The following is a 19,746-nucleotide window of genomic DNA, read 5'->3' on the forward strand; positions in this document are numbered from 1 at the left end:
TAGATTCATCGAAAACAAATTTCAAAGAATGCGATACAAAGTATACCATAATTACCAACTTCGGAATACAACTAACGAGAAGAAAAATCAGGCATTCTCTGTAATTTTGTTAAATACATTTCAGATAACCCTCACTGGTAGATCGCCCGAGATTTATTCGACGATATAATCCATGGAAGTGTAAGTACCGTGTACATTACAAATGGCATTTGATTCTTTTGTGAAATAGATATTTCATTTAGGAAACGTGGCTCGACGAGGCATGACATATACGCTTCATTTAAATATCAGTTCACTTATCATCAGTTTATTCAACATCATTCTGACTTGAGAAGAAGGTACCTCAGCATTTTATATGACGTTTTGATTCTAAAACAGCATATAACATATAGCCAACATGTGTTCCAAATGTAGTTATATTTTCCACGGATGACCTGCTGATAGCCCACTAAGGCATCCTCTGATGTACAACAACGGTATAACTCGCAGACAACACGCAGAGGAACCTATGGTTATGTATCAGAGATACATGTATTCAGCACAATTTGAATATTGCCTCTGCCACTCAGCTCATAACACAATTTCAATATTTTATTTTTTTCTAACCTCAATATCAAAGATTCATGTCAAGCATTGTTGTTATTGGTTTTTTTTTTTTTGCCTTCTTCATTTGTATTCGTGCAAAAATATAGTTACATGTTTTGTATATGTTCAGGGATTATATAATGAATCATTTACAGAATAAGTGGAGATTATGGTAGTATATTTCTGTCATTCTGTTATTATACGTGTAGGTCATGTTACGGTAATTTGACTTGTTGAAATAATCATGTCGACCAGTCATGTTATAACACAACCCGAATTACTTCGAACATCGACTCAACTTGTTAAGACGAGATCCATGATAGCCAGTCTTGAAAATATAATTTCACTTTCGAAAATTATTATGTCAACATGTCGGAATGTACATGAAAGTCGACTTTCTGACATAGATATCTCAACAAATCATGTTATAACTATTAAGACACAGTTATATCCAGAAGACCACTTACCGTAATTCCCTAGAGGTTCGTTATAACCATGCTTTACTCTATCAAGGGTTTATTAATGCAATGTAATGTAATTTAACTCTTTCACTTGTGTCGCCAAATTACACCACTGACCATTTAAAATCTATGTTTCTACCACAATGTGTCGATTTATTCAACTCTCAGGCCATTGGTTATATGTACACACCGTTGATTATATATATTGATATTCCACTAGTGGAATATAACCTTCCGGCGTTTTGATTGGTGGAGAAATTGACCTTTGACCGGTACTACTTTTTCTACCCCACGTGATCAATGTTTACGTCGTCTGCTTTCAACGTCAACATCATGGCTGCGATGGACGAAGATTTGGTCAATATTGGCGACAGAGTGAAGCTATGTGACGGGGAAAGGGGAGTAATCAAGGCTATTTCAAAGGCAGACACTAATTATGGTTTCGACCGATTTGAAATTCAGTTTGATTCAGGCAAAATAGCAACTGAAGCCCGGTATCGGTTCGACGTCATACCGTCATGCCCGGGTCGCGACGTTACAATATTATACAATTATCGACCTGTTTCCAGGTTGATATGGTGGTTTATCAACCTGAGGAAGTGATATAACCCGAGGCCGAAGGCCGAGGGTTATATCTCTTTCGATGGTTGATAAACCACCATATCAACCTGGAAACAGGTCGATAACTGTTTTATTATATGGCATTTACTTGATATTTACGTTCATAAGAAAAATTCTTTTCGCCGATGACGCAGATACGGCACTTCACAACTTTGGTACAAGATGTTTTCAATACAATGACAAACAACGCATAAACTTCATTTTTAATCCTCATTTGTCATGAAAAGTATACACAAACATATGAACAGACTGACTGTTTTGGACAGTAATGTTCTCAATAATTATTTGCTAAAGTTATAGTTGACTGTAATATTGGAGCAGCTTGAAAAGTTGAAGCACGGAAAGGGAATCTTATTCTCAAATGTTTTTGCAATGTTGATATTAAGATTGCGATTTTGAGAATTGCTGGTACATTTTTCCACATCTAAGTTTTTCAATATTTCATCGAATGCGTCGTTTTCAATTTCATCAGTATGTAAATCATTCAGCAAGTTGTCAAGTTGAGACGAGGATAATGGTTCGAATGATACGGCGCTCAAATCCATATTTGATACATCGGGCGAAGAGGCATCAGATTTGGGTTTCTTTGACTCAGTTTCAACACGTAATGTGCTTGAAATAGCGTCTGACATTTTCCGCTTCATACTTGGTTCCGTGTATCCAGTATAGCTTTTCAGGCTAGATTCAGCGCGGTGTCCAGTTACAGTCATAATATGCCTACTCGCAAAATTACCCTTACTGTCTAAAAGATGTACAAGAGTAGCTCTCAAGGAATGGTTGCTATATGTTCTGGAAAGTCCAGCTTTTGTTGAAATGTTTTTCATCATGCTGCCAATGGTGTTGTGTCCAAGAGCCATGTTGTCGTACCAGGACAAAGCGTTTTCCTTTTTACTTGGGCGTTGGAATAAGCGGTCACATTTGCTGTTTAGGTGTTGCTTATATTTCATAAATGTCTTAACTGGACACATCGGATCATCTGTAAAATAACATTATTTCTGGTAATAAAGCTATACCGAAATAGTATACATGCATCTTATTTTGTAAAAGCGATCAAGTGTAAGTTGGATGAATACATGTATCTAACTGTTATAGTTATCAATTTATCTCGTCTTTTATATACGCACTGCGTAGACTAAATTATACGCATGTAGACTACTGTACTGTATATAAATTAATGGAGACTTTATGTATATGGCATTCACTTACTAGGAACAGCATACATCCGTCCATCTGCTGTATTGGCATCCATTTGATGGTTTTTAGTCAGTTCATCCTTTTTCATGTAAATGTAGAGTTGTCCGTCGCCGTCTTGTTTGGCTGCGAAGTCGGAAATTTTTAACAGATGAATATTTTCCCGTCCTCGTCGTCCAAAGTACAGCATCATGTCTACGAATACTTTCTCTTGTAACTTTACATTATTGTCAAGATCAAAATAGGCGTACATTTTCCTCGTGTCTTCTTCTTCAATCGGTGGGTGATGATCGATTCCGCCTTTTCCTTGGCGCTTCAGTTCCTTTGCAGCAGCTTGGAAAACATTCTTGGAATGACTAAAATCGTCTCCGTGAATAATATCCATGTCAGAATGCATTGACAAGAACCTATTTAGCCCATGTCGTAGCGCAAACAGTGATGTTTTTTTGTAATGCTCACCGTTTATTGTTCTCACTTCCACAAAAAACCGGGCTAAAAGTTTATCTAAATCGGCAGCAGACATTTTCTCAAAGTCTTCGCTTTCATCTTTCTCTTTCAGGTATGATCGAAAAGTTTTTACCGCAGTCTCCATTGCACGTCTTGTGTTCTTTGCATCTTTTTCTTCTATTAGCCGTTTTAGTTCTCCCTCATTGACTGTAGCAAACCTGCCGCCTTCCGTCATCTTGCTTACTAATGACGTCACGTTTGATTATGCTGACGTCATTATATTCGGAAATTCCCTTTACGCTATATTTGGGTACGACCTGAGCCCATCGGAATCTTATATCAACCTGTGAAGTGATTGTGACGTCATTTTACTCGACGTCACAATGCAAGATTTCGATATTTGGGTACGACCTGAGGGTTCTGGAATCTTATATCAACCTGGGATGACGTCACAATGCATAGTTCGGAATTTTCTGGTTTCTGGTGTTGTATCGTGGCGGGAAAGTGTAGTTTCAGCCAATCAGGAGCGAGCAAAACACACAGCCATATAATAACACAAACTAACGTTAGATCTGTCACGATATCGGAAACCATTCAGAGTACATTAACACCCCCAGTTGATAAGCCCCATGATCTATATTTGTCAGACAAAGATTCATTAGAAGATTTTGATGTTGACAGATTCATTGCTTCAGAGGTCAACAAAAACACTAAGAAAAAAACTGATTTAGATATGAAAAAAGTACGAGATTTTTTTCAGAGTGTTCTCAAGGAAAACAGGCCATTAGAATCAATTCCGCCAGTTCAGCTGAACAAGTTACTTTGTATCTTTTTTATGAATGTTAGAAACAATCATGGAAAGGAATATGAACCTGCTACCATTAGAAACATGGCATGTAGCATTGATCGGTATTTGAAATCGAAAGATTACGGCAAACAACTAACAACAAGTGTAGAGTTTTCTAAGGTAATGGAGGTTATCAAATCTAAACAAAAAAAAGCTAAAACGAGAGGGAAAGGGCAATTTAGAAAAGAGGGCTGATGCTGTTTCAGACAAAGACATAGATAAATTGTATGACGTAGGTCAACTTGGTTCACACAACCCTGACAGTTTGTTAAGAACAGTTTGGTTTCTAAATACTGTGCATTTTGGCATGCGAGGTGTTACTGAACACAGGGATATGTGTTGGGGGGATATTAAGCTATGTAAAGATTCAGAGAATAATGAGTACATTGAATTTCGTGAACGGCAAACTAAAACAAGGCCTGGATCAAATCCTAAGAATGTAAGGGCCGCCCCCCCCCCCCCCCCCCCGCGCGCCTGGGCTACCCCTAAAACCCCATCACGCTGCCCTGTCGCCACTTATAAGGTCTACCATTCTCGCCGTCCGCCAACATACTGCCATGATGATGCCCCCTATTATATCGCCACTAATACAAATATGGACAAATCTAGCAGGTGGTTTAAGTGCCAGCCTGTCGGCGTAAATAAACTGGGAAGATTCATGACTACAATGGCAGAAAATGCAGGTACTATTTTATGAATTCATCCTAAACTTCCATTATAATAAACAGCTGCTGTCAACAAAATAACAAAAACTAAGCCCCGCCCCTTTCAGATTGTACACAGGCTATACAATGTATTACAGTGTGTACTGAAACAGTACACGATGTCATGTTGCATTTCAAAATTTCACACAACAGGTCAAGGTCGATTGTCCTGGTTATTTGCACTTTAATACTATATGATTACTGAATTATGACCCGTGATACAGGATTGTTCAATATTTGCAATAAAAATGTTTTAGGCTTGACGAGCAAAACAGGGGGAAATGGAAAGCGCCTCACGAACCATAGCGCAAGAAAGTATCTTGTACAGAAGTTGAATGATAACGGGTTGCCTCCCAATCAGATTATGCAGGTATTAATAAATATATTCTTGTATGTTAAATAATAACAAAATGTGTGTTTTTAATGCAGACTTACCTTTATTTAAGAAAATACATCCCATCACAAATATTTCGGTACAGTAGGGCTACTGTAACTTTTTTACGAATCACTTGCATATTTTTGCATTTTTTTTATCCTTTCAGATTTCCGGACACAAGAACATCCAGAGTATTAACAATTATTCGACAATAAACTCAAACCAACATAGGACGATCTCAAGAACATTGTCGAACGCGCACTCAGAGCAGATCGGTCAGCCAGCAAACAATCCATCATCCGGCCCCCGGCCATCATCACTAGTGTCATCAAACGGTGATGTTCAACTTCAAAACGTATCAAACAGACCACCATTACCAAACACGCTCCCGTCATTGTTTTCGGGACCCATAAATGGTGGATCTTTCACAATAAACATCAAAAACAAGTCCGTGTGTACTTGTAGGAAACGCCAAAGGCCAAGGGTGCTTTACTCCGACAGTGACACGGACTAGAGTGGGTTGAACATTCCGCGCGGGAAAATTACGTCACATGCCGAGGCCACACAACTGTTAAATTTGCGCGCATATAGTCCCCGGTCAATATGATTTAAAGAGAACGAAATGACTGGGTTTCGGATATCAAATACATTTAATTATCATTATTTTATAGAAATATTTGTGTACTATCAATTATTAAAGTAATAAAAAATAATTACGAAATTGAATGTTTTGCATATTAATTAGTTTCTGTATCATACAGGTTATATCACTACGCCTAATTTGCATACGGAACTCTAGTAAAAAAACGTGGGCCTATTGTCACGAAAAACATTGTGGTAGAAACAGGTCACACCACTCGCAACTATTGGATATTGAATTAATTTCCCTCTCGTGAATTATTTTTTAAAAGTTACAAAAGACACTCGCTAAAGCTCGTGTCTTTTGTAACTTTTAAAAAAATAATTCACTCGAGTGAAATAAATTCAATATCCAATAGCTGCTCGTTGTGTAACCTCTATATATTTTATGCACACCAATAGATGATCAGAACTAAGTGCCTATAGCTGGTTGTTTACACGAGTGAGAATTATCGCGATTTTTAATTAAAACGAGACAATTAAATGTATTGCTTTAATATTTCCGCAATCTAACTGTCAGGAAAAATATTATCTAAATATTTCTCAATATTTCGTGATCATGGCAATGTCTGTCGACATTCCGGTGAACATATAGCCACATATGTTTCTTACATTCGTTCCACCTCAAACCGTCCTACTGCTCCATACCGGTACGTCTTCAAATTCTTGTTATTAGGCCACCTCACCTGTTACATGTAGCAAGAAATAGAAGTAAAATTACAGCATATAACGAATACAATTTCTTTCCCTTTTATCTTCCATATATTCCATTCTATTAACATACACATCTATATCGTTAGCAAAATGTACAACCCATGCCTTTTGCTTCGTATTATAATTTTTTATATTGCATTATTGTCTTTGGCGAAGCGCTTTCCTAAACGGAATTTTCAATGAAAATATACAACAATGTGTGGTACAAATATGAAACAAATTTGGTTCAAGATTTAAGTAATTACAACTTCGGACTGCTCTTATAAATATTTAAATGTATCTGACATTTTAGAAACACTTCTCCACATTTTGAGTATACTGTCAAAGTCTCTAAGGTATTTGTCATTCTAATATTAGAACACAAAGTGCCTGGGATTCTTACAATAACCTTCCAACTCAAGAGCGCAAGTTCAAAGCCTTTTCTTTCGACACTGTTCTAGGATTCCTAAAATGCATGAAACTTGTGCCTCTCTATATGAATATACTTTTGAATTGCCTTAATGAACATAACTGTTAACAAGTGACAATTGTAATTAATGACCATTACAAACGCTCCCAAACGTCTATGCATTAACATTCGTTATCTCAAAAACACTCATACATACCAGATTTCATTGAATCTAAATCTCAGCCAGTCAGAAACCTGTATTTCATTGCCATGAACGTTTTCGAAACTGGTACAATTGTGGCCAGCATTCCAAATTATTCATTAATCATAATTTTCATCGCAATCAAAAATATCTAAATTTTGAACAATCAGAAGCCATAATATTTGGCATTTTCACTCAATAGTAAACATAATTTTGCAGACATACGTACGCATCCTTATACCCATGTGAAGTTTCATCGTGGTCCGACTTTTTTTTAATCAAGCGGACAAAATTTACAAAATGTTTGCGAAATGTTCTAACTCACTTTTCTGTCCGCGACAACACATTATGATAGGACGTGTTGTTTACCTAACTCTGACCCTTGCTACTTGAGTAACGCAACGTTTGTCTAGAACTTCTTAAATCGCTTTTACAGTAGTGTGGTTACCGTGTTATGTGCTTGTTCCTGTCTAAAAACCAATATCATCAACTCCTCGGTGGTTATGTATTGCATGTGTTTAACTTGTTTGATATTTGCTCGGGTATGGTTACAGCGTACATATTATACCTGATGAATGGCATTGCTTTACGAATATCGACGGTTTCAATTAAAATACTTCATAATGCATTATTTTACATTGTATGTTTATATGTTTCATAAGAAATGTAAAACAATACATTTATGTAATGTTTTGCTTATGTAACAGAATAAGCCTCACTTTTGTCATTTTGTCATAATAAACTACCGGAAAATAAAAATTGACTACGTAATGTTTTATGCTTAGTTGTTCTCGTTGAAATTTGGCTTTTGTCATTTTTTCATAATAAACTACCGACAAATGAAACCAATTGGACTACATAATGTTTTTATGCTTAGTTGTTCTTGGTGAAAGTTTGCTTTTGTGATTTTCGGTAATTGTTGTAATAATTCACTCACCCCTACATATCCTTTATCATCAGTCAGGAAAATAACACCTACTGATCCAACACCCCCGTCATCGTCTCCATACATCCAGTGGCTGCCTACAAAGAACATAATAATTCAAGTTCATAATAAAAAGTCAAAATCTTATCGATTGAAACATATAAACTATTTTGTATATTACATCGATTGCGAGTTATATAACTTACACTAATCACTTTTGATGGCCCAGATATAAGCGCGAGATGTCTTAGAGTTGTACGAAACCGGATTAGCCGAAGAAACTCCACGTTAATGGACAGGCGACTCCTTACATGTACCTTTTCATATCCATGCCAAGGTTCGAACACCGACCAGCTAGGTGAAAGGCGAGTGGTTTAACAACTACACCAACCCATCACAGCATGTATTATCTAATCCATTTCAACAAATGTCGATCAAAAGCCAAGTTGGTAGACAGAGACAAGCGAGAAACATTAACTCATAGCTTAGAAAAGCTAGATATGATCATAAAGTGTTTAAAATAATGATGGTCGACACATGCATATTCATTTTTATAATATTATGTGAAGTGTTCGTTGTCAGACTTGCACCTTCATCGACGACAAGGGTGCCAAATCTTAAAAGTATCCTCTTGATGTTCGGCGGTCCCGGGCTAGAACACCGATTTGCATGTTCTCAGCTAGCTGCAATATTGTAGCTCTAAAGGACGATAAACAAGAAAAGAAGGAGGATTGTAGCGGAATTGGACTGGGTCGATGATAGGTAACTAGATAGCTCAATCGGTAAAGCATCCGGCTAGTGTTCGGAAGTATCAGGTTCGAACCCCGATCTGTTCACTATATCCCCTCTCAGAAAACATAATAAATAAGCACAGGGGCCAACTCAATGAAAACGGATCTTGTCATACATTCTTTTGTATTTTGAGGATGGACTGATGAGTATATATGACAGTCATGTGATTTTTTTCAAAAAATACGAGATTTGAAAAATTATTAAAAAATCGGGATATTTACTATAAAACAGAGAAAGGGACGACAGTCGCCATATTGGATTTTTTACCCCCACCTCGATTCAAGTTAGTTTTTTCACAATAGTATACCTTTTTTCCTAGAGTCATAATCACGCATCAGTCCTCCGATAATCCATAATCACACACAAACCATGCAAAAGCATATAAACGATGTCTATATAGTCAAACGCAATATTTTAATCCAAAATTACCGGCGCTTTCTGACTTGTGACATCGAAAGCAACGTCCTAGTGAAGAGATCAGAGATATTCCGATACGTTTGTTTTCGCGGAAAATTTGAATATTAAAACGTATCGGAATACCTCTGACTAAACCCATTGAATGACATTGCAGGGGAAGTCACTCTAATCGCTCTTCACTAGGACGTTGCTTTCGATGTCACAAGACATTTGTTCTCTAGCTGCTATCACTGAAGATGACGAGCTACTACTTCTATCAACGATTCGAAAAGCAGAAGATGTGAGCATGCCGAAATTTAGTCTCGAAGACCTCACAGACAAGCAATGTGATTTTTTTTTTTAGATTTTGAAAGAACGATCTTTACATCATATGCCAAGCCTTAAACATTCCAATGAAAATAACATGCAGTAATGGTACAGTGTGTACCGGTCTTGAAGGCTTTTGCATCCTTCTAAGACGTCTTTCATATCCGTGTCGTCTTGAAGATCTTCGGCCACTTTTTGGAAGGTCAGCTGCTGAACTATCTTACATATTTAATGAGGTTCTTGACTATGTTTATAACGTCCATGGACATTTATTGGAAAATTTTAACAGACCTTGGCTATCCATTCAGAATCTAGAACTGTTTGCAGCATCAATACAGCGCCGGAATGGACCTTTACATAACTGTTGGGGGTTTATTGACGGAACGGTACGGCCAATTTGTAGACCACAGAAGTAACAAAAGCTAGTCTTCAATGGCCATAAGAGAGTTTACTCTTTGAAATTTCAAAAGCATCGTTACCCCAAACGGTATGGTAGCTTATTTGTTTGGACCAATGGGCGGGGTCACGATGCTGCGTTATTTAGGGAAAGCAACGTGGAAATGCAAATGCGTCGACACATGACCACCTGTCAAGGTAACACCTTTGTGGTTTATTGGGACCCAGCTTACCCTCTAATACCACACATAATCACGCCATATAGAAGTGGTATCTTGTCAGCAAACCAAATGCTTTTCTATGGAAAGCCATAGCTGCCTTGTATTATGTCCATTATATGATACTATTTCATCATTATATGATACGACTTTATCATAATATGATACGATATTGTCATTATATGATATGACTTATCATTATATGATACGATATTGTCATTATATGATATGATCATGACTTATCATTATATGATACTATTTGACGATATTGTCATTATATGATATGACTTATCATTATATGATACGATATTGTCATTATATGATATGATCATGACTTATCATTATATGATACTATTCCATCATTATATGATACTATTTCATCATTATATGATACGATTTCATCATTATATGATACAAAATCATCATTATATGATACAAAATCATCATTATATGATACGACTTTATCATAATATGATACTGTATTGTCATTATATGATATGACTTATCATTATATGATACGATATTGTCATTATATGATATGGCTTATTATTATATGCTACGAGTTGTAATTACATGATACGAATTCACCATTACATGATACGAATTCACCATTATATAACGCTTCTCATTAGCAAAATTTGCTAGCATATAATGGTGAAATGGTATCATATAATGATGAAATCCCGCCATATAATGTCAGTGTATCAGAATGACGAAATCCCGTCATATAATGATGATATCGTATCATACAACGCTAATTTCGCATCATATAATGATGATATCACATCACATAATGGTGAATTCGTATCATATATTGGCAACATCGTATCATATAATGATGATTTTGTATCATATAATGGACATTAATAATATAAGGCAGGCAATTTTTAGGGAGCTATGACTTTCCATACTTTTCAACAAGAAAATGTCTGCTGTCCGGATCTGTGTGGAATGGAATTTCGGGAATGATCACTTACATTATTAAGTCTTACATTCTTTGATGAAGTTTATAGTCTTTTGGGTCTAATAGAACGCATGATAATCTATATATGGGTGATCGTGAGGTGTAGTGGTTAAACCACTCGCCTTTCACCTAGTCGGCCGCGGTTCGATCCCTGATGACACGGACGTGAAAAGGTCAGGGCTTACATGTACCTACACGATCAGCTGGGTTTTCTCTGGGTACTCCGGTTTCCTCAAACGCTAAGACCTTTTGCTTGAAACTTGCTATAAAGAGCATCTCCATGTCAAGATCCCTTGTCTATAAAGGACTCATAAACCCAAACTGGTGTAAATAGCTATTTAATTGGCCTCTGTAGAAAGGGCACCTGTCTATAAAGGACAAGTTGCTGTGTCCCTTTAACCGATTATAGACAGCTTTGACTGTATCAAAATCAAAACTCATCGTTTGACATTGATACAGACACATACAAAATGTACTTTTTGTCCATACCCAGGTATTATATTGGTTTATTGTTATATTTTCTAAATCACGCGCTCGGAGTAGGCCTAGGCTTTACATTCCTGAGTCGTTCATTCTGAGCAAGAACTGCAGTTAAGAATCACAGTGTTCAATGAACACCATTACAGAAAAAAATCTAACGTATGAAAAATATAGCATGGTTCTAAAAAAATTTTTCCTGAACAATAAACATACTGAATATAAACAGTCCACAGAACTGTAGTACAATTTATGTATTCATTACTGTACAGTAGGCCTACGGTAGGTTACATTGTAACTGTGGGCGGATAACCTTTTAAACCCCTACGCATCTACTAAAACAACAGTCAATCTCAAAAATTATCTTAAAATGTATCAGCCGCAATATTTAAAAAATCATATTTAATCTTCATTTCATAGAAAAATGTCTTTAATATTGCGAGAAACGCTACAAGTTTGTAATTACGTGTAGATCCCGCCGTACAAGTTGATGGCTACGTGTACGTGTAGCAATCAGCAGGAAGTGATGACGTATTTCACGTGAAAAGTTGGGGAATTCCCTCTACATGTACACGTACACGTATGAAATCTTAACCTCTCTAATATTGTATTATCTATTAAATTATATGTTGATAAGAACATTTCCGCGATATCAGTAATCAAATTCACACAAAACAGAACTCAAAACATTGAGAATTGTTTGTAAATTGAACATTTCTGTTTAGAAAAGTTATATAATTTGTCTTGTTGCATTTGTTGAATGTTATATATATGTTGTATTTTGTAGAGAAAAAATGTAAAAATTGATAGCTTAAAAGTTCTAAGGGACACCTACCTCTTTTAACCTTACACCCGATAGCACAAAAACCCTGCGGTAACTCTCTTTCTTCATCAATCACGATGACGTCATGTATCCCTAACACATAGCGATGATAACCATTGCAGCCGCAATCCCACTGTACTTCAACCTTCCCTAGAACAAATAAAATATGAAGGCAAGTTATTCTGTATTTGGATATTACGGAGTTATCTGTCCTTGCGGATAGGTATTGAGTGTAACGTCATATGTTTAGGAGCAATACGTCATACTTTTCAGAGAAAACGACGTAAATTTCGCTCACAATGGATACTTTCCCGCATGGTTACTATGTAATATCCAAAGAAGAAAAAGAGAGAGAAAAAAAAAAAACAAAAACAGCGTGTACCAAAATATTTCCGTCGTTCAAAAAATCATAATTTTATCAGGAGATATCATACATTAACTAGGAATTTTTCAATATCACAAAAGCCTTTTGTAATTGTGGAAATACCAGGAGACGCATAGTTGACAGACAATGCTATTCATTGCGTATGACCTAGTTTATTCCCGTCACCCAGTCTAACTATGTCACTGTGACCAACTTCTTCATTTTTTCAATGATTTTTTTTCTGAACTGAAATTCATAAAACTTTCACACAGTAATAAATATAATTTCTACTTTCATATTAAATAAATAAAGACGTAAACAATGGCGGTATATACCCTTTCACCTAAGACCTAGAAAAAATAGGATGTTCTTTATAACATACAATGTGTAGCTAAGCTTAAATTACTTCGCGATTTCCTGATTTGGCATTATTGAGGGTTTTAATTTCGCTAAATTCGCGGATCAATCCAATTTCACATTTTCCAAGTTTACACTTCGCAAAATTTATCAAAATCATGGTTCATATATATCATACAGATTATATCCTGTAGTATGAATGACGCTTTCCAATACTACAAAAATAATTCGCGAAAATATATCTCCGCGAACAAGTTCCAAACAGTAAATCGCGAAATTTTCACCCGCGAAATTCAAAAACTATACAGTACTCCTATCAGGATACATATTTCACACTTACTGTCAGAGTAGTGGTTGACAACTGTTCCAGTTTTCATATGCGTACTTTGTTTCAAATTGTGGTTTAGCCGCACCCGTGATCCCAGATATGGCATATACGAGTTAACTTCTTCATAATCTATAATCACAGCTCCACCCTCGCTTTTATAGGTTATCATTTTTTGCATACGATCACTTAGCTTCAATGCTAGAGTAAGTACGTCCATCTATATAAACAAAACACAATTTTATAGTAACAACTTCCACATGATGATTGAAAATGTTGATTGTTACTTGGTTACTTGACATAACGACATTATTTAAGGATTAACCTTAATATGTTTAGTAATTTATGGAGATATAACACAAAAATCTGAATGGTTGAATTTGGTTTATGATGAGAAATTGTTCTGTTATATCCCCATGACATAAAAAAAATATTCAAATTAATCCTTATAATTTAGTTTACTACGGATCATCTATTCAAAATTTGGGACTCTTTTTTCTATCAACTGTTTTCGCCGTTATATCTGCCAATCATTAGCGACGTTACAAACGGCGACGCCATTTATTTCTTTATAGGCTGACAAGTACATTTTGAGCTAATCAAAATGCTCGTTACAAGCAAAATTGAATCATACTGATAGAGCGATGTGTAATGTAACAGGCATTTTATGACATTATCATTTGTAACGTCACGTGATTTTCCTGGAACAGTGGTCTTCCAAATTTTATGATGTATCGATAAATATGCAAAGGACATCAATATGATTAACTAAATTAACTATAATATAACTTTTTTAAGATTTTATTTCTTACTTCAAATGACAAACCATTACCCTTTTCTGGTCAAAGTTTTGTTCTCTCTGAGCTGTTGCCGTTATTCCGAGCGAGTATCTTAAGAACGCCTCCATGTTGTTATGTTGCCCATTAGTCAAACCTTCAAAAGTGTACTCTCCCGCTGCGTACTGTTGTAGGGAGAATGCGTGGAAATAACGACAAGTTAGAATAGACGTACCCACAAACTTTTCGATAAAGGACAACTTACAAGCAGAATAGTATTTAGAGTGGATATTAGGATAAGCTCATATTGAACACCTTGCGAACTTTAAAACATCGATGTTATAAACTCTGACCTATCTTAATCTTAAACGATTAAAAGTCATAAGGAGAAACGACAACAATTTGTTTCTTCACCACAATAGCTGAATTAGTATATTACAAGGATCTATCAGGTATATAGGGATACATCATTGCGAGTGTAAATCAAGAAGCTTTCCGAGTGTCGACCAACCAAACCATTTTTACACGAGGGCTTATATATACCTGCAAGTCCCATGGAATACACTAAAAAATTAAATTTTCAATCCGATTTTATCACGGGAACGTCGTTAAGCATCGATATTAACCATTAACGCTCCAGTTTCATCGCAAATAATGTTGAACTGTCTCGTATGGCGTATGGTGTAAACTACCATTCAAAATATTGCAATGAATAGCTTTCAGGTGTTTTTTTACGTGGTATAAACTGTAACCGAACTCATTTTGATCACATGATTCAATGTATCCTTACATCGACGACTATTATAAACCACTTAACAAAACTACGCGCGGACTATTTGATGCACACTCTCACGTCCGTGTAGGATGTGAGAGCCCGCATTAAATAGTTCGTGCGTAGTTTTGTGATGAACAATGTTCTCTACTTACATTCTTTTACCGCTTTGAAATAAAATGACGAACGGTTAAATGGTTTTGATATCGTATAATTACAACACTTTCATGTATTTATGAAAATAACGTATATCTAATTCAAATTCATATCATAGCGTATCAATTGAGCAACATACTGGTGAATGTCAAACAAGTATTCAGAAGCAATGCTTGTCCCCGGATGATATCTTCTTATTACAATGACATTAACTTATTTCACTATCAGTGACATTCGCCGTGTAATGACAATTACAAAATTATGTAATGTTATCGCATAAGTTATTATTATAATGGTAAAAATATTGATATCGATATCAAAACAAATCGTAATAATTCGATACATAATGTTAAATATAGATAGACTTATTTCCGCAACATTTTACATCAACGGAAGATATACATACCAACTGATGTATCCCCGGACAATACAGAATGTATGTTATCACGAAAAATGCAGCACTTACATGAAATAACATTTAAATATTACACACACCTGTTAGTACTCATACTAAAGAAATAAATCAGATCTTTGTAATTAGACTTTCATTTACTCACAAGTAATTCATTGTATTGAATCAGTCGGCTGAGCTCGTGACTCCGAATTACTTCACCACCAGATAGCCTTGCGACTCTTTCAAGAGGCCCCTGTGGTAATCAAGAAAGCAATTAGATATCGTATTCGATGCAATACATTATAGTTCTATCGTCAAACGAATAATTTCTGCAAAGAACCGAATAATATAGTCACTCACTTCTAAGTAATCCCCAACCGGAACTACATAAACCGCATTCCCAGAGGACTGCGCCATTTTCCCCGCTGTGACAATATTGGAATTTACCTGAAAAATGAAAAAAAATACCGACAGCGGTTTGTGAACAAAAAAAATTTTGAAATATCATATTAATTGTTTTATTATTTTAAACTTATCTTCTGGAAATACTAAGGTGGCTGGGAGCATTTCATGTCTGCTTCCAGCCACTGTAAAATACACTTATAATATTGTAATTGTCTCTATTGCTATACAAAGTGTACATTTTACTATGCTTTGTTACATTGTAAAGCAATGTATGTTTAATGTGAATGGTTTTTTTCATAGGAATCGGGGAAGGAATGGATTTTACACAGCAAACGAAAATGTCCTGTTGAATGACTAGCTGTTGGTTTTCAAATCCAAACATGTCGAAAAGAGGGATGTTATCTTGAGAAATGTCTCGCATAGGCCAAACATACCAGATATTTTGTCTTTGGATCGTTATTGTCGACTATATCCTCACTTAATCGCCATTGGTCCGGTGTTCCTTTGCCGTCCGAAATCAGTATGATCCTTCCACAAATATGAAGTCCATTTAAGGTGGCAGATCCAGCTGTTTTGTCATAAATTTCTAACTGGTTTATGCGATCAAAATAATGGGACAAAATTGTGTACCACGCTCCCCAATAGAAACAATAGTCCGACACAAACGTTATCAGGTATCGCATGGTACGTGAATAAGTCCCATTGAAATATAAACCAGTGAGATGCATTTGGCCAACATATTTGTACCATTAAAGGATACATATAAATATGAAAGAAGCAAATGTTTAATTTTTTTGTAAAATCTTTGACGTACCAAATGATATATAGTTTAATAGTTATTTCCTTATGATTAATATATGAATATGTCAAACGTTTAAATCTGTATGTTTTAATCTCACCATTTCCTTTACATGCCGCCAAGGCCATGTATATTCCTGTCAGCATTGGACTTGGTCCTTCCGGCTTTAGTGACACTGTAAATATCATGTGGTGTCAAGGCGTATGTAATGGTATGCCAAGTAATACTATTTTTCATTTTTACAAAAAAAAAAAATAATCGTTTTACGATTTTTTTCTAGTGTGATTTATTACATTTTTCCGTTGGCTTGTTGGCATTATCCTACTATAATTGTCAGTTAAATGTAATTTGATTTTAAATGGCAGTAACGTACGATAAACATCTAGAAGTTCATGCACTGCCACTAGTCGCTACCGCAGCAATAATAAGAGAGAAAAAAATGTCTCAGTAGTATCAATTATATAAATCATCCATATATGTAGCGTAAACCAGAAACAGGAAGTCACACCAGTTGCGCAAGACCATTCTCAAAGTCACACTCACACGTGGTTATAAAATAAATGCTTTAAAAAGATAAATACAGCAATTTTCAAGAGTTATTGTATCTTTTCTGAAACTTACTTAGCACTTCTTTCACCTTGTCATATTCATTTGTGAGATGAAGCAATACGCTTGAGTTCTTTCCAAATGTTGATACGCCGATATTCTCCTTCATTTCAAGGCGTCTAGAGGCAATTTGAATACCTTGATAACATAACGCATGAAAATGAGTTTGTGCCTCGTATAGTCAATTCGACGAATATTAGCCTAGATGGATCCAATATGTAACATACATGCAAATGCCACAATGTTGAAGGTAAAACTGATGTCACAGTGCAATGTAGATACAGTGTAGACAATAGACATTTATTTAAATGGAGGTCAACGATAAAGACATGGATCGCAGTGACCTAATTTCGGTATATTGCACCATTGCACACGGTGGACCCTTCTGACCTGTACAAGTAAAAGAGTTTGTACTCGAACAAGATAATACGCTGAATGACAGACCGGCACGACAAAACCATACACATACCCAAGTTTCCTATCGGAGGAAAAACATAACTATTTTCATAAATCATATGTCGGGTATTTCATTCAGCTATAAATTCACTGATACACACTTACCATCAACAAACCTAAGTGCAACTGAAATCATTTCCTCAAATGCAGCGCCTTCCATACTAGCTGAGGTGTCTAAACACAAAACGGTGTCTAGGCCTTCCCACCGACTACGTTTTTCAGCTTCCCCTAGGAGGTAAATACGGTAAGATATTTTATTCATTTTGAGTGGTCAGTGTTAGTTCCTAAGAAAGTGGTCAAATGACCGAAAGCATTGATGCAAGGTAATTTGCCGTGACTTAAATCAAGCAATGCGGAAAATATTCAGCAAAATTCAGAAGGACAAAAAGGTGACAAATATTCTTAATATAGGATTTGCGAGAACACTTACATAATTAAGGGTATCCTTTTCATAGTAAATCTGTATTATCTTTACTTAGTAACGGTTGGGATGGACTAAAGCATGTTCAACTATAGCTAACAGGAACATAAAACGACTTAACAAACCTCACTTCGAGATTTCATGTTCAACTTTAGCTAACAGGAACATAAAACGACTTAACAAACCTCACTTCGAGATTTTAGAGATTCTTAATCTCAGATATGAAGTGGCTCTGACAGATTAAAACTAGCAGACAAAAGTCACTTTAATGTGATAGATTACCTTTCAGTATTTCTGTTTTGACTCTGTCCGTTAATTTCTTTATTAAGGTATTCCATTCAACGCTATCCTTAGAATTCCTGACCATTGCTGAAATAAAGATATATGTAATTCATGTATGGTACCCCAAACTCTCGATAATAAGCGGCTTATCTAATTTTGTTAGGACATCCCGTGTTTTTTCAAACTTTTAGTATTTCCCTATTTCATAATTTGAACAAAAATAAGTTTATTGCATATACACGTGTTATGCTGTTGAAACTATGAATAACAAATTGTTGTTGTAGTTTACAGAACAAACATTGATAGACGATTGTTGGTTTCAAAAAATAATTATTAAAAAGATCAATAATACATGTGTAACACATTGAACATAAACGCACATGTACATACATTGTGGTTTGTCCTGTTGTAAACATAATTTTTCTTCGGTAATTTCACTTCCCTGTGCTTTCTCTGTCGAAGACCTGAAACAATGTCGTGAAAAGAAACTGTTAAACAGACAAACCTGTCTATAAAGGACGCCAAATAGAGATAGCAAAATTGCCTTTATAGACAGGTGTTTGTTATACAGAGGTCAATGATGTAGCACATATGTATATTGCACCAAATGGGGTTGTCGAATCTGTCCTCTATAGACAGGTATTCTTAATATAGAGGGTAGAATGGTATATTATATTACAGTAAATGGGATTATGAGTACCCTAAAATCTCGATAATAAGACGCGACTTATATTCTTTTTGGTAGGAAATCCCAGGCTTATTTTCAGGACCGGTCTATTTTCAAGTCGGTCTTATTTTTGAAGTCATTTATCCTGTAAGGCTTGCTTTCGAAACACTTCATCGGTGTTTAAAACTGATTATTCAAACTAAAATAATATATTAAAAAGTACATTATTAATGATAAATAATAAAAAAAATTATGCATTTATTCATATATATGCATGTATCTATGCATATATTAAAATAAGGTTTTAAAAGTTTTAGATAATTAAGAAGGAATCCAAGGCTTACTTTCAAGTACGACCTATTTTCAAATCAGACTTATAATCGAGATTTTAAGGTATATCCTTTATAGACAGGTATTCTTTCTATATGTAAAGCTGGTCAATGACATAATATATTGCACCAAGTTGCTAATTC

At 35.5% G+C, this 19,746-nt stretch overlaps 3 protein-coding genes across 6 annotated transcripts in view; 1 reads left to right on the forward strand and 2 right to left on the reverse strand.

The window, feature by feature from the left end:
* LOC138333120 (uncharacterized) overlaps positions 1-19,746 on the reverse strand; it is a 29,799-nt gene that overhangs the window by 2,335 nt on the left and 7,718 nt on the right. For all 4 annotated transcript variants that reach the window (XM_069281258.1, XM_069281256.1, XM_069281259.1 and 1 more), the window contains 13 exons: positions 18,997-19,070; positions 18,607-18,693; positions 18,009-18,131; positions 17,463-17,585; positions 16,942-17,016; positions 16,477-16,610; positions 15,998-16,084; positions 15,801-15,890; positions 14,372-14,500; positions 13,555-13,759; positions 12,506-12,643; positions 8,113-8,198; positions 6,484-6,557 (listed from right to left, as the gene is read on the reverse strand). In XM_069281258.1, the coding sequence (XP_069137359.1) occupies positions 6,484-6,557; positions 8,113-8,198; positions 12,506-12,643; positions 13,555-13,759; positions 14,372-14,500; positions 15,801-15,890; positions 15,998-16,084; positions 16,477-16,610; positions 16,942-17,016; positions 17,463-17,585; positions 18,009-18,131; positions 18,607-18,693; positions 18,997-19,070 (1,425 nt within the window). The remainder of the gene's footprint in view (positions 1-6,483; positions 6,558-8,112; positions 8,199-12,505; positions 12,644-13,554; positions 13,760-14,371; positions 14,501-15,800; positions 15,891-15,997; positions 16,085-16,476; positions 16,611-16,941; positions 17,017-17,462; positions 17,586-18,008; positions 18,132-18,606; positions 18,694-18,996; positions 19,071-19,746) is intronic.
* Positions 5-4,596, reverse strand: LOC138333983 (uncharacterized protein KIAA1958-like). The gene is made up of 2 exons (XM_069282711.1): positions 2,868-4,596; positions 5-2,643 (listed from the first exon to the last, which is right to left on the reverse strand). The coding sequence occupies exons 1-2, from the start codon at positions 3,538-3,540 to the stop codon at positions 1,949-1,951; spliced, it is 1,368 nt and encodes a 455-aa protein (XP_069138812.1). The 5' UTR covers positions 3,541-4,596; the 3' UTR covers positions 5-1,948.
* LOC138333126 (uncharacterized) lies at positions 4,691-6,394 on the forward strand. The gene is made up of 3 exons (XM_069281267.1): positions 4,691-4,835; positions 5,114-5,226; positions 5,399-6,394. Exons 1-3 carry the CDS (start codon positions 4,748-4,750, stop codon positions 5,744-5,746), a joined length of 549 nt encoding a protein of 182 aa, XP_069137368.1. The 5' UTR covers positions 4,691-4,747; the 3' UTR covers positions 5,747-6,394.

Source organism: Argopecten irradians, chromosome 10 (assembly GCF_041381155.1).
Source record: "Argopecten irradians isolate NY chromosome 10, Ai_NY, whole genome shotgun sequence".
NCBI lineage: Eukaryota > Metazoa > Mollusca > Bivalvia > Pectinida > Pectinidae > Argopecten > Argopecten irradians.